This window comes from Drosophila nasuta, chromosome X, assembly GCF_023558535.2.
Source record: "Drosophila nasuta strain 15112-1781.00 chromosome X, ASM2355853v1, whole genome shotgun sequence".
In the NCBI taxonomy this organism is placed as follows: domain Eukaryota; kingdom Metazoa; phylum Arthropoda; class Insecta; order Diptera; family Drosophilidae; genus Drosophila; species Drosophila nasuta.
This window is the reverse complement of record NC_083459.1, coordinates 15,266,802-15,291,783: the sequence shown is the minus strand read 5'-3', so window position 1 is coordinate 15,291,783 and position 24,982 is coordinate 15,266,802. Positions and strand designations below refer to the sequence as shown.

Sequence of the window (24,982 nt, the reverse complement as noted above, 5' to 3'; positions counted from 1 at the left end):
AGCAATAATATGAAAGAGTTGGTTTGGCGAGCTAGCAAAAATAAATAAAGTTGTTTGTATTAATATTGATATATCAAAAAAATATTTCAGAAATTAAAAAAATACCAATATTAAAAGTATAAATAAGTTAGCAATTAAAAAATAATATGAAAAATAGATTAACTTAATTAAACAAGCAAAAAAATGGAATTTATGTTAAAATGTTAAAAATTAAATTAAATATATTTTCGAAAGAATCTTTCATTAGATAGAAAAATGCATATGAATGAAAAATAAACTAAATATGTCATTGAATGAGCAATGTTTAAATTAATAGTAAGTTTTAATAGTTTTTTAAGATTATATTTTAAAATATTGACAGACAATGGGACAATTGACAAAAGTAAGCTAGATATATTACGAATAAAGTATTTAAAAAAGTAGAAGTTTGAAATAAATAATAAAATATTGAAATATTAGGTATGTAAATATTTATGTAGGTGCTAATCGAAATTGAGTTTTTTGGATGTTTGGATGCAACACTTAAATATAAACCTTTTCTGCATATGTCCCCAATAACTATCTGTTTAAGATATGTTACAGTATTTCATTTATCGCATTTCCATCATACCCCACTAATCTACATATGCCGGGTATAATAAGCACAGCACCGCACCGCACCGCACCGCACACCACACGCTGATACGTAGAGCGAGAGAAGAAGTCATTACAAGTGCTTGCTTATTAAGTTCCATGGCTCATTAGGCGCTGACAATAAACGCTGTCAAAACACCAGCCAACCACCAAGAAGAGAGCCGTAGAATAACAGAGTGGGGAGGAGGGAAAGGAGCTAAGAAGAAGCAAGACTTCGAAAGACGCACTGCCTTAGTTACTGTGCTGCTGCTCCTGCTCCAGCTGCTGCTGTTGGCTTGCCTGCTCCCCGCGGTGGCGCTCGGCGACGTAAATGAGCGAAGCAACAAGACAAGCTGCCTAATCCAGGGCCGCATTATCTAATTGTCAGTCTTAACAGATGATTACTGTACTAATTTCTCTCGCATAACCTGCGTCCGTAGCCAGGAGACATTGCCCCACAGCCCCACTGTGGGCGCCGATTCGCCACAGCGCAATACGTGCGTGCCACATTGAGTTGATACGTGTGTGTGTGTGAGTGTGTGTGTGTGCTTAGCTGGCAAACAGACTAAGCCGCCGCTTCAACCATTGGCAATCAGCGGAATTGTAAAACCGTAAACAACATGACCAGGACGAAGCGAACAGACAGACGAGCGAGACATACAAAATAGATGGACAGACAGGACAGGACAGGACGAACGAGTGAGCGAGCAAGCGACATACAAAATGGATAAACGGAAGACTAAGGGACAAAAGCACAGACGGACGGACAGACAGACGGACAGACAGACGGACGGACGGCAGGACAGGCGATTTGGGCAGGCAGCCAGAGGAGCAATCGAAGCCGCTGTCGCCACAAACGAAATCGCAAATGTTTGCAGTGTATGCGTATGTGTGTGTATGTATGTGTGTGTGTGTGTGTGGTATGAAAATGATGTGGAAATTGGGAAACTGGGAATAGTATGTAACGCTGTTGGATCTGTGGTCATAGCAAATCACCAACGCCAGCGGACATTCGACAAAATATTTGTCTGTCTCTTGCTATTGTTTGCCCCTGTGTGTGAGTCCATCTTCCTCTATCTATGTGTGTGTGTGTGTGTGTGTGTGTCTGTGTGAGTGGGTTAGCAAAGTGTTTGATTTAGCTGATAGAACAGCCTTCAGCAGCACCTTATCGAGCATGTGCAACACTTACTTGGCCTTTTCCTCTCTCTCTTTGCTATCCCAAAAGCATTTTGTCACGCTTCTTGTCTTCGACTTTGGCTTTGCTTAATCCTTTTCTCGGTTTTTAGTTTCATAATTTATTTAATTACTTTACTTGTTCTCGCTATTTTCTCTTCTTGCTTGCCATGTGCTTTTTGGCATTTTGCCACACTTTTCGGGTGTGAAGTAGTAATCTTTTGCATTATTATACGTTTACGTTACGTATACGTGATATTTCTCATTTCTATCTTTAGTCCTTTTTGGGCTTAAAGTTTTATTTTCATTTTTTATTAGTAATATTGTTTATCGCTTGGATCCTTTTGCTGTCGTTTTATTATTTGAAATACAGTTGCTTAATTCGAATTCGTTACGTATACTTAATTTCATTTCTAGCATTATCATTTTTTTTGCTTTAAGTGCGATATTTTGTTTTTTTCTTGTTGCTTCGATCCACTTACTGAATTTTAGTGTGTTAAATATCATCATAATCCGGTATATTATATATTACGTATACGTAATGTTTCGCATTTCTATCTTAATTTTTGTCGATTTTGTTTTGAGTTTAATAATTTTTGCATTCGTAATGTTTGTTATTTCTGACTTCAAACATTTTTCCCACTCTTCGAGCGTAAAGTAACGTATACATAGTACTACGCTGCGTCTACGTAATATTTTTCATTCCTATAATTATAATTTCATTCATTTTTTGTAATGCTTGTTTTTCAACGCTTTGCTAATTTTTTTCATGTAATAACGTAATAAGCTGCTCATTTCGAAATCGCTACGTATACGTAATTTTTCGCATTTCTTTTTTTTTTTGTTTTGTTATAAGCTTGATCATCTTTTCATTTGCTTTGTTTGTTTAGTTGTAACTTTAGTAATTTTTCCTACTCTTCGATTGTGAAGTAACATCATGTAGTACGTACACGTATACGTTGCGTATACGTGATTTATCTAATTTCTTTCTAATTGTTACGTATACGTAAAATCAAATACTTTATGTTTTTGATTAAGTTCTTTTTTATTTATAAATGTTGTCTATTTATAACAGATGTGTTATTATTTTCAAAATTCTCTTATCGCTCTTTCCAAATTTAACATTTCTTAATCTATTCTGAATCGTACTTGATCTTCATTTTTTTGTACTATATGCTCTATTTTATCCTCTGTAGCTTTGTTTATTTTTTAATTGTTGAATTCATCAAAGTGTTATTTAAATCCTTTTATATTTCAATCGCTGCACTATGCAGATTTTAATATGTTTAATATTATAAAAGTATAAAATATTTACGCTTTAGGAAAAAAATCTCGTAAACAAAATTAATCTGCCATCCATCCTCAATTAGTCTTTCTTCCTCTTCTCTACTTGTGCTATATAGGCTTTATTGCACTAATATGAATGGCATGCTTTTTTTCTGGCAATTCCTTTGCTCGCTTCCTTGCTCGCTCGCACACTTAAGTCTCATTTCATTAACTTTATCTTATCGCTTTTGCCTTCTTACACTAATTTAACCTTTCAACTATGGCTTTACGCGCGCTCTTTCTCTTCCTCCCTCTATTTCTCTTTCGCTCTCTCTCTCTATCTGTCTTTCACTTTCGTCGGCTGTCTCTGCTTCCACTTGTCTTTTGTTGCTTTTAAATACCTTCACATTGCTCCCACTCCTTAAACACACAGAAGTAGTGACCCCATTTCGAGGCCATCGCCTGCCAATGCTGCGGCTTGTCGTCATCTAAAACCAAATCCCCAACGTGCTTCGCTCACACTCCACCCTCTTTTCTCTCTCTCTCTCTCTCTCTCTCTGTCTCTCACTCCATCGCTGTCAGCATTCAATCCCCCTTTGAGAATCACCAATTAAGCTCTGTTTAAAGCACAATTAAGAACCACCCAGCGGCCAGGCATCAAGCTCATCATCATCAATGCAATTATTGACTACAAATCTGGACGCAGCGCCAAATCCGACAGCAGCAGTAGCAGCAGCAGAGAGAGCTGCAAAAAGGCAAAAACAACAACCGCAGTGAGAGCAGAAATAGCAGCAACAACAAGCACAACGAGGGAGAGCAGCAAACATCATCAGCAGCAGGAGCAGCAGCAACAATAAAAACAGCAGCAAGCCAAAACAAGCAGCAACAACAACAAAAATAACAGCAGCGAGAACAGCAAAAGCAACAACAACGAGAGTAGCAGCAATAACAACAACAACAACTACAGTAATGACAGCAGCAGCATGCACGAAAAGGAAGAGCACAAAAAAAAAACAGAACCGAACTGAACAACAACAAAATCAACGGGCGGTCAGACAACAACAAGGCAAGGCAACTGCTGAGAGAGCGAACGAATGCCAGAGAGTGTGAGTGTGAGAGTGCGAATGAGAGTATGAGAGATCGCCAGCCTGCTGTGTACGTATGTGTGTGTGTGTGCGTTTGTGTGTTGTGGGAGAGCGAGGGCTGGCGCACAGTGAGTTGGGAGCACGCGGGTGGCTAGTGAAAAATTGGCCACTGATTAAATTCAACACGTTGTGGGATTAACTAACTTGTATTTTATTTGCGGCCAAATTGTGTTGTTAACTTGGCCACACGCACACAGAGACGCAGTGGCACAGCAATTACGTTATCCCCCCAGTTTCTTGCTGGGGCCAAAAAGAAAGCCCTCGAGGCATTCAGACAGAACACTTCGCGACTCTCTTTCTCCCTCTCCCTCTCTCTCTCTCTCGCTCTTACACACTCGACAGTCAACGCAGCGCGCGCGGACAGCGCAATTTTTTTCAATTTTCCCTTTAGGGCTAGTCAACATTTGTTGGCCCGCCCCCTCAGTCCCCCTCAACTCCCCTCTCTCGTGGCGTGCCCCCATCAAATCCCTTGCCGCCGCTGTTGCGTCATTAGCGACAAAATAAAAAAATAAAAAAAATGTATATATGAAAAAAGTGAAGAAAAAAGCAGCGCAAAAAAAAAATGCTAAAAAGCAAAAAAAAAATACTTTGTTGAGGAAGGGAGCAGGCACTTGGACAAGGCGACGTTGCGACAGCTGACGCCGGCGGCTGAAAATCGTTTTTGTTTTGCAAGTTTTGCTCTCAAAAGCTCAACTCTAGCAACGAGTAGAGTAAAAGAGAAGTGGAGAAAGAGGGTTGGGGGGTGGGTGAGCGTGCAACTTCAGCTCATAGCAATGAGGCATTGGCCGTGTCTTACCGCCAAAACGAAGCGCACATCACTTGAGGCGACTTTCTGCACTCATTTCGCACGTTTCACAGAATAATGCGATGCACACACACACATTCAAACTCTCTCCCTCACTTTCTCTGTCTCTCCCTCTCTCTCTCTTTCTCTTCCTCATTTAGTTGGCCCAGCAACATTGCTCAAAGCTTTGCTGTCATGTGAACTAACTCAAGTAAATAACAAAAAAAAAAACGAAAATAAAATAAAAAAGAATGAAACCTCGCTTTATGTATAATTTACTTTCAACTTCCTTTTCTACTTCTTCTTCTTCTTAGTCTTCGTCGCCTTTTTCACATTGTCTCTTGTTATCCTTAATAGTTACACAATTCTTATTTTCGCACATTTTTAGTCTATTTCTCTTCTTTTTTTTTTAGTTTTCCAGTTGACAGCTTTTGTCACTCATTTTCCACTTTAGCATTTGCTTTTGTGCATATCTCTCTCTCTCTCTCTTTCTCTATCTCTGTCTCCATTTTTGCATCTGTAGTTTTCCATATATCTGTTTGCTTACCTCCATTTTTTTTCGTGTTTCTCTTTTCAGTATTGTATTCTTTTTTCGAAATATTTTCTTGTTTTTCTTTTTGTGTTTCCATTATTTTCTTTTATAAATTGTTTTCATTATTCGGTCTGCTTCTTCATCATAGGTTTGTTTTTTATCTTGGCCAAGTTTAGTATTTCTTTCGTATATTTCTTCATTTTTTTTTTTTATTTAGCTCGGACTGTTTTTGTTTGTTTATCTATGTATATCATTAGCATTTTGTTTGCTTTAGTTTATACTTCTTTCACTCACTTTTAATTTGTTCTCAGCTATTTCGAGTTGCTTTGCCTTTTCTTAAATTTGTTTCGCTTCAGTATTAACATCCATCAAATGCCTAGAGAGCTTTATGTTTCAAGATTAAATATTGCATTTCTTAAATTTGTTTTTCAATTTCAATTACCTAAACACAAACAAAAGAATTCATGTAAGCTTCGTAGTAAATTGCAATTTCTAATGCATTTTTTAATTTTGTACAAATTTTAGCTAATCTCGCTTGCTCTCTTTGGCTCTCTTTCTAACTATCTAAACTGCCATCGCTCTCTTTTGCTTTTCATTATCGCCATTTATCTCGCTGATCCTAGCTAACTCCCTGAAAATGTTTGTTCTACGCCACAGTTGTCTGTTTCTTCTATCCACTTCCTGTATCTCCTACTCCACCCCCCCGTTCCCCCTGCACACTTCTCCCTTGTGAGTGTGCGGCATATTCTTTAACGTTTGCTTTGTCGGCTGGCTTTAGGGGACAGGCCAGGACGCGACGACAATCAGTGTGAGGCAGACAAAAGGGACGCACATTGCAACACAGGGACAGAGCAGCAGAGACTGCGACTGCGACTGCGACTAGAAGAGCGAGCGAGAGGGAGGGAGGGGGAGGGGCAGCCAGGGCTGAATTAGAGGCATCCGCCGTACACGAAAATACAGTTAGCTTTAAGCATTTCCCGTATTTTACTGTCATGGCGCAAGAGTGTTTATATGTATGTTTGTGTAGGTGAGAGCGAGACAGAGAGAGAGGGGAGTACGGCCACTGCGGGGGTTAAGGAGGGGGAGGGCAGGAACTGGGCTGAGGGCCGGTGCTTTGGGGTTTTCGACTTAGTCGTTGTAAATTACTTGATTCGTTGTTGGAATTTAATTAACATTTTGCTAAGTTTTACTTTAGACTTTTAGTGGCTCTTTATGGCCAAGTGTGTGTGTGTTTGTGTGTTTGCGTGTGTGTTTGTGTGTGCAAGATGTCTGTCTCGAGTACTGCTATCTCGCTCGTTCCTTATCTATTTGAAATGCGTATCTCTGTCTCACACTCATAACCAATCTCTCTCGCTCTCTCTCTCTCTCTCTCTCTCTCCTTCTTTTTGCTTTCTGCTCTTTGCTCTCTGCTTATAATGCGGGCAACATTGGCCCAGGCTTAGTGAGGTTATGTTTACACGCTCCATTTTGCATGTGTTGATAAACACACACACACACACACACACACGCATACAACGTGTAAGTGCAAAAGAGATAGAAGAAAGGCATATAAAATACAGAACGATCCATTGAGCAATGTGCATTTTAAAGTGCAGATAATTGCGCGTGTAGACAAAATGTTTTTTCGACTATTTATGTGGTTCCCATGCGGAGCAACTCTACTTCAACAATAGTGATGGCATCGTGCTTAACACGATTAATGCGATTAATCGTAGATTACTACGAAGAAAAGTTCTCTAAACATTATCGAAATTTATAATATAATTATTTTTTGTACATACAAATTGTTTCATTATAAATGAATAAAGCTATTAAGCATTTTATTATATTTGTATATAAAACAAAAATAATTATTTTATTTTTATTTTTATTTTATTTTATGAACTTTCATAATTTATTATAAGTAAATGAAACAATTTTGCTATATATTATAAATAAAACAATATGTATATAAGCAAAAGAATTATTTTATGCATATTCTCTAATTTCTTATCGAAATTCATAATATAATTATTTTTTGTACATACAAATTGTTTCATTATAAATAAATAAAACTATAAAGCAATTTATTATATTTGTATATACATACATCAAATTAATTATATTATGAATTTTCATAATTTATTATAGGTAAATTAAACAATTTTGTATTTAAACAAAAGAATTATTTTATGAATATAATCGGAAATGCACTAATTAATTAAATAAAAAAAAAGAATTACACAATCAAAAAGAAATGTTAAATGACATACATATAAAAGTCGGTATATATTTCCAATTCAGCAAATACCTAGTAATAAGAGATTGTTTTGCATAAAAATATGAGCAAAAAGTAATTAAGTAAATTAAATTAATTTAAACTTATAAAATTTCGCAATACAAAGTTTGATAGGAAAACATATTTTCATAGACATATTTTCACACTTAGCGATAGGCACGTTCGTGTCACGACTCGCGCTCATCCCTAATTGCAAGTGGCAGGCTAACACACACACACGCACACACACACTCGCACACCGACAAATACAAACAAGCAAACACACTTATACACTTGCAGACAAAGTCTGGTGTGCCACAAACAAAACCAAGAGAAATAAAACTTAAATACGTTAAAATATACGATTATCTGAAAGTATTCTCCACATTCCGACCCAAATAGCCAACTTGTAGATTTAGTAACCAGTTCAATTTAACTCAATTTTACTAATCTACACCCAAAGTGTGTGTGTGTGTGTATGTGTGTGTTTGTTGCTTTGTGTTAGACAAACATGGAAAACAGATAAATGTGAATTGTTGCTTATTCTATAGATGAACTACAAATTTGCCTTACAGTCGTCTGGTTTTTGGTTTACAATTACATGAGCTCACTTGTTATTCATCTATTACACAATACACACACACACTCCTACACTCACTACACAATGTTGCCACATGCCCCCAGCTGGGGCAACTCGTAGACAACAGCAAAAAATAATCATTTACATAAATAATCATACCAAACGTTCACAAAATAAAATCAACATCAATAAACTGCACAATGTACTCAAAAAAGAGAAAAAAAAAGTAGCAAAAACCAAATGTTGAATGTGCTTGACAACGTTAAAATACCAAAAGAAAAATAATTTATAAACTCAACTCGACAAACTACAAAATTTGCACTTGAAACAAAGTGCGACCCACATAAGTATGCTATACTTTTGAATATCCTTTAATAAAGTTAAGATTAGTTTTCCAAGTAAAGCTAAAGTAATCTTTTTCATCTATAAAGATTAAAGGGAATTTACTTTAATGATTTTTATCTAAGATAAATGATGATTAAATCTTACTATTAAAATTCCAAGAAAAAGAAAAGATTCTACAAAGTGTAAAAAGGTAAATGAAGTTGCTTAACAAATATAAATTATTTAACTTTATTAAAATTCGAAGAAAAAATGATTCTTAAAAGTGTAAAAATGTAATTTAAGATACTTGGAAAATTTAAGTTATTTAATTAAAAAAAAATATATACTTTAACTTGAACATACTTTCCTACAGCATATAGAGAGTAAATTTCAGTTTTATATTTCTTTTGCATTTTATAAATATACAAAAGAAAAAAGTAATACTTAAAATGTGCTGCTTCAGTTGCAGCATTGAACTTTGACCGCTGGCCAGAAATCATGCATACAAATGAACCGAATTTAATGCCAATAAAACGAAATGAAATCAAAATTGCAAATTGAATTTAAAAGAAAAGGCCAGAAACAACAAAAAAAAAAAAAACAGAAAACAGAAAAGAGAAACAGAAAAAATTTAATCCAACAGCAATCATAGAGAACGCGAGCAACCTTCACAATAATTGCGAAACTAATAGCTTAATGTCAAAATAAATATTAAAGTCTTGCAAAAAGAAACCAAATCGAGAGATCGAAGAGGAGGAAGAGGAGGCTGAAAGAAGGCAGGATTTGACATATATACATATGTATATATAACATATATATTTATATATGCAAATGCAACTGCAACTGACAGCACTGTAAAATGAAATTGAGCTTGATAAATACACAATATGTTGGTAGTGCATGATATAAATTAAATTGCATATCAGATTAAATATTTATGCTGGCAAAATTCAGATAATATTGCTTAAATCTAACTAATACCCAGAACATTGAATTGCATTTAACAATATATACAAAGGAAAAAAAAACAAATACAAATGCAACACATTGACAAAATGTTGCACAAAGAAATAAATAAAAAAAAATATCAAGACTATTATAATATTTTTTTTGTAACAATGACAAATGTTGGTTTCTTAATGTGGGTAATAGACGAAATCAATAAACAAATAAAATATACAATTTGAGAATTTTATTTGACTACAAATTTAAAGAAAAATTATAAGAAATGAGAATTTAAATTCATTCGATATTGCCTATAAAACAAACTATAAAATAATATTCAAAGAAATAAGATTTTTTACTCCAAGAAAATATATTAAAATTGTATCTCTAAAATTGTATTGTCTATTTATGGCATATGTAAAAGGAAACCCATTCGATAATGCTATAAAAAATTATATTTCCAAGAACTAAGAAATTTCGCTTAAAAATTCAATTGAAATTTTCCAGCGTGACACATTCAAATATGCAACCAAAAATTTCGATTCGTTTCGTTTTCATTGCGACGACAAATCAGTGAAATTGGGGGAAAAAGTCAAACCCAAAGAGCTGTGTCAATAACTTTGCTTAACAATTTCGTAGAACGAACGAATAGTAGAGCTTGCTCATTATATGTATGTATGTATGTAACTTCATCATGATGATGATGATGATGCAATCAATCATGAAGGCGGATGTCCTTTTTTCGAAACTGTTTAGTTCCGTTTTGATGGATTCCTGTGTGCATGCAATAACTTTTAATAACTTGCGAATATCTAAAATTCTTGCCACATTTACTTTCAATATTTCCCCCCCTAGAAATAAAAAAAAGAAAGGAAATGTGTGTGAGTGTGTGAGTGAGTGTGAAAGGTGGGGGAAGAGGGAACCGAATCGAAGGTTCAAGTCAAGAGAAGACAGTCGAGGGTCAATCAAAGTTCAGCCATCGACTAGTTAAACACACAAATGCCACACCCACTTTAGAGAGAGAGCGTCAATATTCTATATGTGTGCGTATGTATGTAGTTGCACTCAAAGCGGATGTTCGGTCAACAGCGGAACTTGCAACAGTTGCTGCAGCAGTTGCAACAGTCAACAAGTTTGCCAAGTGCCTTGGCCCAAAGTACAGTCAACAACTTAGGGCAAAGTGCCTCTCTCTTACTCTCTCTCTATCTGTCCTACTCTCAATCTCTTGATTTTAGACATTCGACTTGCTTATAGTTTATGACATTGATAAAGCGATCCAGCGACTCTGACTATGAATGTGAATGCGAATACGAATGTGAATAAGAATGTGAATCATTTACATTTACACACTCCACACAATTTGCACACACTCCAGTTCCTGGCTTCTTTTGCGTTCTCCCTCGCACTCATAAATATTTACATTGTATGCTAAAAATACGACAATGCTGCCAAATAACCCGCTAAACTTAGCGCCCCTCTCTTTATTCCCACCCTTCTTTCGTAGGACAACGTAAGCTTCAACAATTTCATTTGGCAACACACACATACACACACCCACACACATAACGCTACATTAATTGATAATTGTTTTGTGCTCAAAAGAAATTAAACAACAGCAGCAGCAGTAGAAGCAGAAGCAGCAACAGCGACAACGACATTCGTTTTACACTCCTCTCCTCGTCTATGTCTCTGTCTCCATCTCACTCTCCCACTCTCCAATTTCTAATGCTGCTATCCCAACTCCGCACATTTTTCGCTCTCCCTCTCTCCACGCTCCATTACGTTCATTGCGTTTGTATTGTGTTCGCTATACATGTGTGTGTGTGTGTGTGTGATGCTATAGGTTTGTCTGTCATTTAGCTCTACAAGCACGCTCCTTAGTTAATACCACGCTTAAATACCCTAGCTGTAAAGTCAAAGAAAGCGTATGCGACGCTGCTTAAAAACTATTTTTCTTTCTTTGCAAAATATTTTTTTGTTACCCATTAAAAAGCTTGGACTGCATCGTTTTCTACTTCAAAATAAAAACTTATAATTTCATTTCGTGAATATAAAATCAAATAAAATATTCATAGTGAAAAAATAATATGAAAAATGTGCTTACCACTTATTCACTTTGAAATTTACTTGTTTACTCAGCGCACAAGAAAACTCGCCACTTATTTACACAATTACAGGGTATTTGTCTTGTTGTGCGTTTAGTTTACTTTATCAAACACATACATATGTACATATGTGTGTGTGTGTGCGCGTGTGTGTATTGTGTGTTTTTGCTTTTTCATTAACTTTTTGTGCTCGCTGCTCTTGTTCTGGACATGTTGAGGAAACTGAGGAGTTTCCAGTGTTAGTCACCGCCAGCCACGCCTCCCGCCCCGCTGCCACGCTGCCACACCCCGCCCCTTTTTTACCGCACTACGTCACCGTTTTCGCCGAACATTCAGCAACTTAATTGAACGATTAGTTTTTGTACGTGTTGCCACGCCCACAGCGCCCACCGTCCATAGCCCAGGGGCACCTGATTTAGTTTAGGTTTTTACCAAACAGCACCCCTCCCCACCACCACCTCTCTCTCAATCTATATCCTTCGTTGCTGCCCATTTCAGTTGTCTGTTTTGGCCACTATTTAATTTTATCTGCTTTGCTTTTATTTTCGTTTTTATCGCAGTAACAAACTATGCACAACAATTTGACCAGCCCCTCTCCCCCCTTTCCGTCACTCTTGCCCAACAGCTTCATGTCCCGTTGAGTTTCTTTTTGCTTTTGCCTTTGCGACTTGTTCGCTTACAACAACACAAAGCAATGAAAACACAAAAAAAGAGAAAAAAAAGTCAAATGCCAAGGCACTAAAAAGTCAAAAGGCCACAAGAACAGCAGCTACAACAACATGTATTAGTTGTTGTACTAGTAGTTGTAATGACAACAAAAGAACAACAACGCAACTGAGTTTTTGGTGGGAAGGCAATGGGTGCAAAGTTAAAAGCGCACAATAAATAAATAAAACAAAGCAAACGCATGAAATGATACACTGAGCGCAGGAGGCAGCGTGTTTACTCTTCCTAATGTGTTTTGCCTCGCTTGCTCTTGCTCGCTCGCAATACAACGAATGGCCACACACAAACCGACACACACACACACACACACACACACACACACACTGGTACAGGCGCGCACTTCGCCTGAGTAAATGTGACAGCAAACGAAGATGATGATGGCGAATGCGGTAACAAATAATGTAGGAAGCGCGTTAGTTAGAACGAGTTAGAAAAGAGCATGGGAACTGCTCTGCTCACACATACTGTAATTTGAAGCAACATTCGACGCGACACGACTCGACAACTGAGCGACATTATGCCTTTAGGCGGTTACACTCTCTCACACACTTCACTCACTTTACGACGGCGCCTTTTTTTCGAATTCGCCCACAGGTTGTTTCGCTTTCAGCGGCGCCTGGCAACTGTTGATAATGACGCTGATGAAGATGCCGTTGACACGCTCTCGCCTTGCTCGCATGCGAACAGTGAGCAAAAAAACAAAAACAACATATTGCGGTAAAACAGATCAAGATTGCGAATTAGAGCGCAACTTAAGCAAGAGAGTGCAAGTGCAACAGATCTTGGTGGGTGAAATGAAATTAGTTCACGTTAGAATCAACGTCAACAGAAATATCAAGTGTAAAAGCCGTAATTAGACGAATTATTAAATAAGTATTTATTGCAGGGAGTAATCACATCCTTATCAATTAGTAAGTTATTAAGAACAGTTGAATATTTTATTATATAATTTCAATAATAAAAATTACTAGCCATCCTAATTCAAGGTGTATTGTACAACATCTGACGATCCTTGCACTCACTCTTTACACACGCTCTTATGCATTGCATGCACATTCAGTTTGTGTGCTTAAGTTACATGATCTATTTTATTTGACACACTGCTGTCCTATTACTCTCTTTGTATATGTCGCATAAGAAGAGTGTCACATTGAAGAGCGAAAGCTGTGTCAACTTATGGCTGCTGCTCTGTTTGTCGCTCACGCACACGCGCGTGAATCAAGGCATAGAACTCTAACTCTGCAGCTGTCTGCATCTCCATCTCCATCTCCGTCTCTGTCTGTGTCTTTGACTCTGGCAAAGTCAGGACAAAAGAGAAACAACAACTAAAGCGCTACCGCTGTGTTAATGTCAATGCTGCGTGTCTTGCCTGCCTCTTGTATGCTACCACTGTATGTGTGTGTGTGTGTGGGTGTGTGTGTGTATAAACACACGCGGTAATTAATTTTATTTAATTTTCGACGACAATAAAAGCGACAACAACAAAAGTCAAGGAGCAGGCAGCAGCAGCAGAAACTGACATTAAGAACTATGGCGAATGCTGGGTGTGAGAAGGAGCAATAAACATGAAGATGGGGGTGGAGAATTGGCAATGGGAATGGGAAGCAAGAAGAAGTCACTCAGGAAAAAAACAAGTTAACAAAACGTCAACAATAAAAAGAAAGCCGGCCAAATGGCAGAAGCGGCCAACGGTGACGGCGAAGACAATGCAAAAAAAATTAAAGCAAAAAATAGTCAAAGTTCAAGGCACGACTGCGTGATACCCGTCACCTACTTTTATAGGCTATATACCATTTAATATTATTTTTAGTTAATCGCTGGTAAAAATGTAGTTATTAATTATGTGTGCATATACACATATTAAAAATAAAAATATACTAGGCAGCTTTCAATGGTCAGAAACTTAAAATACCCTTTGGCACTTTGAGTGGCTTGCAGGCACAAAAAGCGTAAGAAAGAAATGTCCGATGGTGAAGCGTGGACAAATTGCGAAAAGGGGGGAGGCGGGGAGAAGGTGGACATGGACACATAATTATCAAGCACATCAGCGTCAACGGCAGCCGCAGACGAAGACGACGAGAGCATTGATAATCAGCAAAGCGCGTCAAAGGGGCGCGACAGAGACAGCGACAGAGGGCAGCTGAAAATTGCCAGGACATTGGCGCACGTTAGAACAGTGCGAATGGAGGAGAGGTGCAGCGTGCGTGTGACAGAGCGAGAGGAAAGAAGGGCGTACGTACGTGGAGTGGGTGAGTGGGAAAGCAAAATTGTCGAAACGAAACGAAGTAGGAAAACAAGTTTAACTTAATTGTCAACATTGTGAGAGGCAACAACAACAAAAAGAACAAGACCAAGAATAACAGCAGGCAAAAGAAGCAACTGACAACAACAACTACTATGCGGAAGTGAAACAGACAGCAGTAAAAAAAGAAGTTGCTTGCCAGCGGAAGAGAGCATAAAAATAACGTTACTAATGATGCAGCACGCAATGCGAATGGCATGTACAACAACACTTTGACCCCCTTTGATCTCCTCCCTCTCCACACCATAAATAGTTAAAGATTACGCTAAACTCAGTTCAAATGCAAAAACAAAATGGCCGGGAGATGGTAACTAGAGCAGCTTGACAACTTTAATGCGTGCGCTCACACAAAGGTAAAGAAGAAGACAAAGAAGTAGAAGAAAGTGGAGTCACAGCTTAACCCTTTTGTGCCAGTTAAATCCAATTTCATGGCACACACACACACATAGAGCCCAGGGCGCATACATAGAGCCCCGCCAAAAAAAACATATCCAAATAAATAAAAATAAAACAAAACAAATAACTTGCGTAGTACCTCTTCCCCCCTCTCTCACTCCATCTCACACTTTTCAACCCGAAAAACCGCGCTCGCGTCACTAATGAGACTCTCCAAACAACATCCGAGCATACTCCAAGCATCCTTTCCTCAACCTTCCTCATTCAACCACCCACTTCTTAGTCCCTAGACAACAACAGCATGCCAGCATGTTTCTTTCTGCGCCGCTGACACCCAAAGCAAAGCACACAGCGAAAAATTCAACAAGCAGCCAGCAGCAAGCAATAAAATTTAAAAGCGTGATTATTTCTATGCTATGCAAAAAAAACCAAAAAAAAAACAATGCCAGGAGTGAAGGAAAGGAGACGGCAGCTAGCGCAGCTAATTATGATTTGCTTTAAACAAAAGCTAATTACAACTAATTTCGCGCTAAAAGCCAAAGGCAACAAAAAAATGCCTGATTAAGAAAAATGCGGCGGTTTTTTATTTCATTTTGCTTTCAGCTTGCTTGTTTACCTTACAACAAGAACAACAACAAAAATAAATCAAAATAAAGGATCGCCTTTCATTTCAAACGCTGACGCTGTTAAAAGTCTGTCACATGTTAACATGCTGTTAACATATCGAATTTATCGATAGTATTTTTGCCAATTGCTGCTGCTGTAAATTATTTTTTGTCAGTATATTTTAGCTGCCTAGTGCGCATTTATTAGCGCATTTTCAATTTCTGGCAACAAGTAGAATAAAAAAATTTCTTTTTATATTTGTTGTTCCCACCTTTGCCGAATTTAACAACATCAGTTTCTGTCGGTTGCACAGAGAAAGTAAATATATACAATGGGTGATGTTGACAAATGGATTGAGATAGTGAAGGAGTGCAAATATCTGCCGGAAAATGAATTGAAGAAACTTTGTGATATGGTCTGTGACATACTGTTGGAGGAGACAAACATACAGCCCGTGAGCACGCCCGTCACCGTCTGCGGCGACATTCACGGCCAGGTTAGTGACATGCCAACGCTGGTCACACTTGTCAATGTGCTCCTTTACAATTCCTGATTTTTTGTTGTTGTGGTTTTTTGTTTTGCGTTTTCTACGACAGTTCTATGATCTGGAGCAATTGTTTCGCACGGGCGGCCAAGTGCCCGACACGAATTACATATTCATGGGCGATTTTGTGGATCGCGGCTATTACAGCTTAGAGACATTCACACGCCTGCTCACGCTAAAGGCGCGCTATCCCAGTCGGATCACATTGCTGCGCGGCAATCATGAAACACGTCAGATCACCAAGGTTTATGGTTTCTTCGATGAGTGCTTTAGCAAGTATGGCAATGCGAATGGCTGGAAATATTGCTGCAAAGTCTTTGACTTGCTCACAATAGCGGCGGTAAGTCAACAATAAACATATCACACCCGCATACAGTAATAAACACAACACACACACACACACACAACGACATTGAGCACACTCCCCCTAAACACATGCTTGATTATTATCGATAACATTTGCAGATCATCGATGAGGAAGTGCTCTGCGTACACGGCGGCCTAAGTCCGGAGATTATAACGCTCGATCAAATACGCACAATCGAACGCAACGGCGAAATACCCTATAAGGGTGCTTTCTGTGATCTTGTGTGGTCCGATCCCGAGGACATGGAATACTGGTGCGCTATTTTATTCAATATATATTTGAACTTTATATGCTGAAAACTATGAAATTTATCATTTGGCAAATAGTGTTCGATATATCGTATAAATATAAATTCTAATATGTTATTTTTTTTGGCTTTTTAGGGGCCAAAGTCCGCGTGGCGCCGGCTGGTTATTTGGTCACAATGTGACCAAGGATTTCATGAGCATCAACAACTTGGATCTGATATGTCGAGCACATCAGCTGGTCAACGAGGGCATCAAATACATGTTCGAAGGCAAACTGGTCACAGTTTGGTCCGCGCCCAACTATTGCTATCGCTGCGGCAATGTCGCTGCCATCCTGAGCTTTGATACGGCGCAGGAGCGACAGACACAGATATTCCTGGCTGTGCCCGATTCGGAACGTGTCATCCCTAAACAGAATACGACGCCTTATTTCTTGTAAAAAACAAAACAAAACACAAACGAAAAGCATGCAAATCGACTAAAAGCACTTCAACAGTCAATCAACCAAATCCTATTGCCGTTCCAGCTGCAAATCGCAGAGCAGCACACACACACAGACAGATACACACACACACTCACGTATTCTCAATTATGCTCAACAACAAAATAGCAACAAATCCTTGTATTTAGTTTACGACTTTTCTTTTAAACAAAAGGTCGCTGGCTCTTTTTCTCTTCAGCATTTCTTTCCTTCTATCTTATTTTTTTTGTATAATTTAAATTTATAATTGTTTAATTTTCTACAAAAGTTATTCAAATTTAATGTGTGGCACTTAAGCTAAACAAACAAAAAACTGATTAAAACCGAAAGACATTATAGAACATGCCGTGTTTTCTTTTCGACGTTTCAAAATAATAAAAAATAAAAACAAAATAAATTGCCTGCCTTAAAATAAAAACTACTATTAAACTGCATTTGATAAAATTGCTGATATTATGTTATAAAAAAAAAAAGAAAAACAACAGTCATTATATGTACATATAATTTATATCAAAGCAGCTCGTTTTAAACCAGTTGTATTTAAATGACTAGAATACGCTTTTGTACTTTCAAATGAGTGAACAAGAAAAATTATATTCAAAGAAAATGTTTAAATAAAATAAACTTACCTTTCACGCCTGTCAACAAATATATTTTTTATTACAAATTTCGAAATTTCGAAGCATTCTAAAAAGTAATTCCATTAAAAGCTTCTTCCAATAATTTGTTGTACCAAATACATATCTGGAACATATTTTTTTTTAACTTAAAATCCGAAATAAAGTCTTTAAAGCATATATCAATTAATTCTCGATTTGCAATTTCATTTGTTTTACATTCAAACCAAACTATTTCAATTACAAACAAATAATTGCAAAATGCTTATAAGATCCAAATGCTTGCCGTCTCGCTCCCACCGCATAGGGCTGTCTCTTTCACATACGTAGACAACACAATTAAAAAATAAAAATACGCATTCACTGTTTTACATTAATTTATTTAACAAGTTCTCGTAGTTTGTTGATTTTGTTTTCTATTTTTTGTTTTCTTTTTGAGTTGTTCAGTTGTTCAACAATAAAAAAAAAAGTGAGCGAAATAATCAATCGACTAAATTTCATATATTCTCTAGCAAATGTATAATTATTACAATTTTCTTGATCAGTTGCAACAACGCGAATGACAAAAAATAGAAAAAAAAAACAAAATATATATAATAATCAGTATAATAATAATAATAATAGTTAAGAATGCTGTAAAAGCAACAACAACAAAAGGCCTGCTTTGTTTTTTTTTTTACCAGTTTGTTTTCTAGCTGCAAAAATTTTAAATACAACACAAAAAAAAAAATGAAACATGCTTGAATAAAAAAAATTTGGCAAAACGAACTAAACAAAAAAAAATGGATAATAATCACAATAATTGTAATTTCAATAGCTTTTTCATTTGTTTTGCAACAAACGAGAGGCGAGTTGTTGTTGTTTAGGTGTTTGTTGTTGTCGTTGTTGTCGTCTGTTGTTGTTCTCTAGTTGTTGTTGTTGTTGAGTTGTTGTCGTGTTGTTTAAAGCTTGGAACTTCGGGGAGTGAACTGCACTGCACAATCGACTTTCATTCCATCATCTTTGTCGTTATCTTTATCTTCCTATTGAGGCGCTATATAATTGTGCTCAAATATATCCAGCTCGTTCTGTATATAATTGGCCTTGTTGCGCAGCAACTTCAGTTGCTTCTGATTCGCCTCGAGCACATTCAGCTGCGACTCCAACGTCTTGAGCTCCTCATTCATATCGGTGGTGGCCGTGTCCACAGTGCGGCACAACCGGGCAAAGGTGCTCGACAATTCCCTAGAAAAGCGAGAGAGAGAGCGCAATTAGAAAATGAATTACATTAATTGATATCTAGATTTCTCATGTTCAAGATAGTCCTCACATAAAGTTGTGTTAACGATAAGATATTAGTCTGAAAAGCTCTCTGAAAGCTGGATTTCTCAATTTCAAGACTTTCCTCGCATAAAGTTTAAATATAAAGCAATCTTAAAACTAACAGAATGATAAATTATAATTAATATAAAAAACAAAGAAATTGCGTTTGTTTTTCAAATGGAAAATACATCTAAAAATATTAAATATATTATATTAAAATATTAATAAGTTACAGCACAGTTAAAAAAAGAACAAACTCTAAACTAACAGTTTGATAAGGTGCTATAAATATTAATAGCTTACAACACAGCTAAAAATAAAATACAATCCCTAAACTAATAAGCTGTTTACAATTATCCTGTCATTTACTATTGGACTTTACTGGAGGCTTGAGGCTAACTTCAGCTGAACTTGTTCACTTAAGATCAACTTGAGGATAACATAAGATCTTAAACTTATTTATTCTGTCATTTAATATTTAACTAGAGATTAACTTGAGATTAACATCAATTTTACTTGAAGTTAGCTTATTAACTAAAGTTAACTTGAGGATAACTTGGGGTAAACTTGTTATATTGAGAATAAATTGTTAGCTTTGAGATTTACTTGAGGTAAACTTGTTAGCTTGAGATAAACTTAAGAATAATTTGCTAACTTGAGGTCAACTCCTTAGCTTGAACTTAAGAAACCATTAAGAAATCGAATACAGATTTGCTTTATATGTTAATTTGTAGCTGTCACTTACTGCTGCACCTGATGACTGCAATTGGCCGAGGTCAGATCGACGATCATTTTAAGCTTCTTGGTGGCATGTCGCACATACTGCCCCTTGAAGGTGCGCTCCTTGGCTGAATTGGTCCACGACAGACGTTCATACAGATAGATGCAGCCATAGAGCGCTCCGATGCCGACAAGGACGCGCCATCCAATCGTTTTCAGCATCTGCAAGTGTTCGGTATTCAGTTGATAGCGATATAATAAAACCTGCTTGGGCCAGCAGTAGTTTCAAAATGATCAACAACAAACAAATAAAGGGAATGAGAACGTTTTGCAACAAGGCTACTTACAACGCCAGCGACAACCAAACCGCCAACGGTGCCCTGCGAACCAATCGAGGACATGGCAAAGCGTGATATAATCGACAGCTGTTCCGGCGTAATCCCGCCCACAACGCCCGGCGTGGGCAGCAAACAGACGGGCGTTGTTTCCACCGGCGTGCTAACAGGCGTGACCACAGTGTGCTGCAAAAAAGTTGATGGGATTTTAATAAAGGTTTTCCAAACTCGTATTCCCAAAATGAAAACTCACCCCAATACTGCTCTGGCGATTGATCAGCGCCGGCGTTTGCTTTTTTGCTGCGCTCTCGCACCTTGCCGGTGAAACGTTGAATCATCGCCGCAATGCCCCAGCTGAACTTAAACTCGAGATCCTCCTGAAAATCGGCGCACAAATTCTGGCAATTCAGCGAATAGAGCATCTCGAATGGTTGCGTTCGCACCACCATTTTGCTGCTATTCGTCACGAGTTGTTCATTCGGGACCAGAGCATGCATTCGATCCGTCATCTCGTTCTGTGCGGACTCCACATTCATGGCCAGCGCCATCGAGAGACGAGCACGCAAATTGCTGCCCAAACCGCTCTCGACATGGGCATTCAATTCCTTCTTGTAGATGTTGAGCACCAGACGTTCGGGATGGAACGGCATATTGAACTCATCGATCAGCACACCGAGACGCCAAATCTCTTCGTTGAGGGCCTTTGAGACCTTCTCCTCGACCTCTTCGACCATATTGTGTATCTTCATTTTCATCTCACGTGTGACTTGCATCATTTGTGTCTCGGTGCCTTGAATGCGTTCGGTTAGCAAATTCTTTTGATCCTGTTTCAGATTGCGAAAGATCGTGATGCGTTCGTAGATATTGTCGAGCATCGATCGCATATCGCCCGACACGCTTTTACCGCGCGAACTGTGCTGTTGGAATTTGGTTTTGACGGCACTCTGCGAGATGCATTCCTCGAATTTACGCTCAAAGTCCTGGAACTCAAAGTAGCGTATCTGAAAGCCTTCCGCGATGGCGCCCAAGTGCGGTGGATTGCCCTTCGATTCCTCAATGCGCGCCTGCAGCGTTTCACGGGCGGACACGAAGAACACACGTTCGGCTGCCTCCTTTTCGTTGCTCACCTTCAGCTCCTTGGTGAGGAAATCGATGCAGCGCTCCGTGTGCTGTGATTTCACCTGTTTTACAGTTCGGTGGAGGGGGGGCAGGCCAAAAAGATTGCGAGAGTTACTAATATTGTTTGTGAAAATGCATTTTTTGGTTTGTGTTTTTCATTGGCATACAAATGTCGATTTTCTTTTACGTTTTAATTTGGAATTTTTAAATATTTGATTTTCTTGGAATTTTTAAATATTGAACAAATAAATATATTGTAAACTTTTGTTCATGTAAATTGAATTACTAAACTAACTATCGATACCATAATCGATAGTATATTGAGCAAGATACCATAATCGATAGTATATCGAGATCTCAACAAGACATTTGGATGCGCAATGTGCAAGAAGCTTTGAAGCTTGGAAAATTCTTTTCTTTTTTTTTTTGGAAGGGGGTCAGAGGCAAATCATAACAAAACACAGGCAACAAAGCGCATTTAAGTGTATTGTGAGCTTGTCGGGATCTGGGTTTGGATGACATTACCTTAGCCAGCTCCTGGCGTTGTTGTTTTTGGTTTTTTTTAGGTAAAGGTATTTAAACGAAATTAATGGAAATATACAAAAACAACAACATTTACAAATAGGCTTACAACAAAAATCGAGAGATACAAAAAGATAAATAGAATAATTGGACGTTTGAAAGATCTTACCGATTCCTGGAACTCTGGCTCATTGGCCGAAGCATCCCAGCGATTGTTCAATATAAAGATATTGGGTTTCGATAGCTTCTGCGAGACGGTGTGAAAGAATTGCTTCTCGGCGCGCGTCATTGTCGATTCGGCATTCAAAACGAGCACAAAGACATCGGCATTGAGACAATGATTGTCAATCCAATCATCCAAATTGGCGGAGACATCAACGCCCGGCGAGTCGACAAACACAACATCATCGCGCAACAAACTGCAACGTTCTCGGGGCCAAAAGATGCGTACCAAGCTGCTCTCGCAGAGTTTCTCCTGGCACAAAGCATTCGCTAGCTGTTTAATGTTCTGCAAGTGAAATTGAAGAATTGTATTAGAAAAAGGAGTTCAAAATACAGCAATTTTTGGCATACTCACCACCACGTTGAGCTTCTCATCGGAGCCCTCTTTCATGAGATACGCTTCGCCGCCATCGCTGCCCTCCACCTGACAGAAGCAATTTGTTGTGTGCCCAATGCCGCTGGGCAAAATCTTTTCGCGCAACATCGCATTGATCACAGAGCTCTTGCCATTGGAGGTGCGGCCAAAGAACGCGACTTTCATGTGATCCCGCTGCAGTACTTCGCGTATGGCGGCCACCTTAAACACATAGCTCTCGAACAGTTCCCGCTCCGCTTTGTCCACAATTTCGGCATCCGCGTGCAGTGCTAAAAATAAGTGCAAACATTGTAATTTCTTTTTATAGAACACTTTTCAGTACATCGACCTCAGGTTAATACGTGAAATACGACTTTGATATTGTAAAGGTTTTTATCTCTAAGTTAACCTCCAGATAAAAAGTGATTTTTTACGTTTAACATCGATTCGATAAAGCATAAAAACAGTTTGTAAACTCACCATTGATGAAGGTTGTGGTCTCGAGCACGTATTCCTCAATTTCTCCATAGATGTCGTTAATCTTCTTCTTGGCGCGCACAAATATCTGCAGCGGCGATTTATCGTTTGTTTGGTACATCATTGGATTGAAATTGGCCGATGTCGATGACGCCGATGTTTGCAGCGATAGATTGTGACGTGAATCGTCCACGGTATCGGTGGCCGTTGAGTTTTTATCGTCGTTATTGTTGGGGCCCGTTTGGCCGGTCACCAGTGAAATGGTGCGATTCAGATAGGCCGCCATTATTTATGTTTATTTTTTGTTTTTATTGTTTATTGTTTTTCGCCAAAAACGTCACAGAGAGAGGAGAGAGAGAATTTTGATACAAAACAAAAGGTATGTAGCCTAGATGAAGGAATCCCCTCTCTTGATGCCACCGTCGACGCTTCCCCCCCTTTTAGGCTGGCCACGCGTGCAACAACAACAACAAAAACTATGATGAAACAAACATAAAAAAAAATTAAAGTAAAAGCTTAACAAATTGGCACGATAAAAGGAAAGGAGAGTAATGCACGTGTGTTATCGTTATCGATCGCTCTGCTTACTGAACTTGTTGTTGTCGCCGTCAAATTTGCACTAAATTTGTCTTAATTATTTTGTTTGTTTTGATTTTTTTTTGTTTTTTTTTCTTTTGAGGGGGGGTTAAAGTACTCAAAAAGCTATGGCACAAAACTGAAAAGAAAAGGTAAAAGAAAAAATAAACGTAACGAAATATGACATCAAAGGCACAGAACTAAATAATAATAAAAATACTACAAATATACAGACAGTCAAAATAGCAAAAATTCCACACTCATACGCATACACACACCACACACACACACACACACAAATGATGCTGCTGCAACGGCGCAGTTTATTTATGTTTGTGTATCCGTCTAACTGCGTGTGTGCTTTTCTAAGTGTGTGTATGTGTGTGCGTATGTGTCTGTTTGCAATCGTAATCAACGAAAATTATATACAAATGTATATTATATGCTGATAAGTTTTAAGCAGGTCCCGTTGTTTTGATTACTACCCGCAAATTACTGTGAATTGAACCTGGCCACCAACTAACCTGATTTGTGCTTTCGCTCATCGTATGTTTATGTTGTTTCCGGCGAACGCGATTCCCAAAACACGCAGCCCCGTTGTTTTTGTTGCCTGTCTGCTGTCCTTGTGGTTTGCTGTTGGTTAAGTTGCCTTCCAATTGTCCACTACCATGCACTACACCTGGTGATTTGTTTTCTCGCTTGGCGCTGCACAAATACCGTTTATTTTGCCTATAATTAATCTATAAATGATGTAACGCGGTGCACAAATCCGCCAACAATCAGCGTGACCGCAAGACGTTTTTAACAAAAATATACTTTCCTGCTGCCAGCTTTTGCGGTATTTTGCCACCGAATTGCTCACAAATGGTCACACTATAGCCATATCGAATTGTTATTTTTCGTGGTGGCAGGCCGATAATTCGGCCATCGAAAAAAAAGCATTGCATAACTTTCGCGCATGGCGCCACAATTCAAATTGCAATACCATCCAACGGAACCATTGAAAAGAAAGAAAAGCATTTTCGTTTGTGTTTTTGTATATTATTGTTCTGTTTTTTTATTACGTTTTTTTTAGAGGTTTTTCATTCCACTTGTTTGTTTGTAATTGGTATTGGTATTTTTCGTTATTATATTTACTGGTTTGCAATAAATTACATAAGATAACAATATGTTTCCATTGTTTAAAGTAAAAATAAAAGAAAAAACTATATAGTTAGGGGTAAATTAAAAGTAAAATGTTATCAAGTTAGATGTGTTTTTAAGATATTAGGCGGGGTCCTTGAGTAGTGGTTCGGGTAATTTGGTGAAGTCGAGTCAATGTATCAAAAAGTAAAAAAAAAAAAA

General features: G+C 38.0%; 2 protein-coding genes across 2 annotated transcripts; one reads left to right on the top strand and one right to left on the bottom strand.

Annotated features, from left to right (window-relative positions):
• Nucleotides 1–15,957: 15,957 nt before the first annotated feature.
• Nucleotides 15,958–17,790, top strand: LOC132795227 (serine/threonine-protein phosphatase 6 catalytic subunit). The gene is made up of 4 exons (XM_060805822.1): nt 15,958–16,249; nt 16,350–16,637; nt 16,763–16,917; nt 17,048–17,790. Exons 1-4 carry the CDS (start codon nt 16,085–16,087, stop codon nt 17,349–17,351), a joined length of 912 nt encoding a protein of 303 aa, XP_060661805.1. The 5' UTR covers nt 15,958–16,084; the 3' UTR covers nt 17,352–17,790.
• Nucleotides 17,791–18,369: 579 nt separating this feature from the next.
• Nucleotides 18,370–24,451, bottom strand: LOC132795226 (transmembrane GTPase Marf). The gene is given in 10 exon segments (XM_060805821.1): nt 18,370–19,234; nt 20,058–20,254; nt 20,380–20,553; nt 20,621–20,653; nt 20,655–21,548; nt 22,012–22,023; nt 22,178–22,516; nt 22,586–22,875; nt 23,066–23,777; nt 24,163–24,451. Coding segments are annotated over 9 exon segments (2,424 nt in total). The 5' UTR covers nt 23,349–23,777; nt 24,163–24,451; the 3' UTR covers nt 18,370–19,032.
• Between the last annotated feature and the right edge of the window lie 531 nt (nt 24,452–24,982).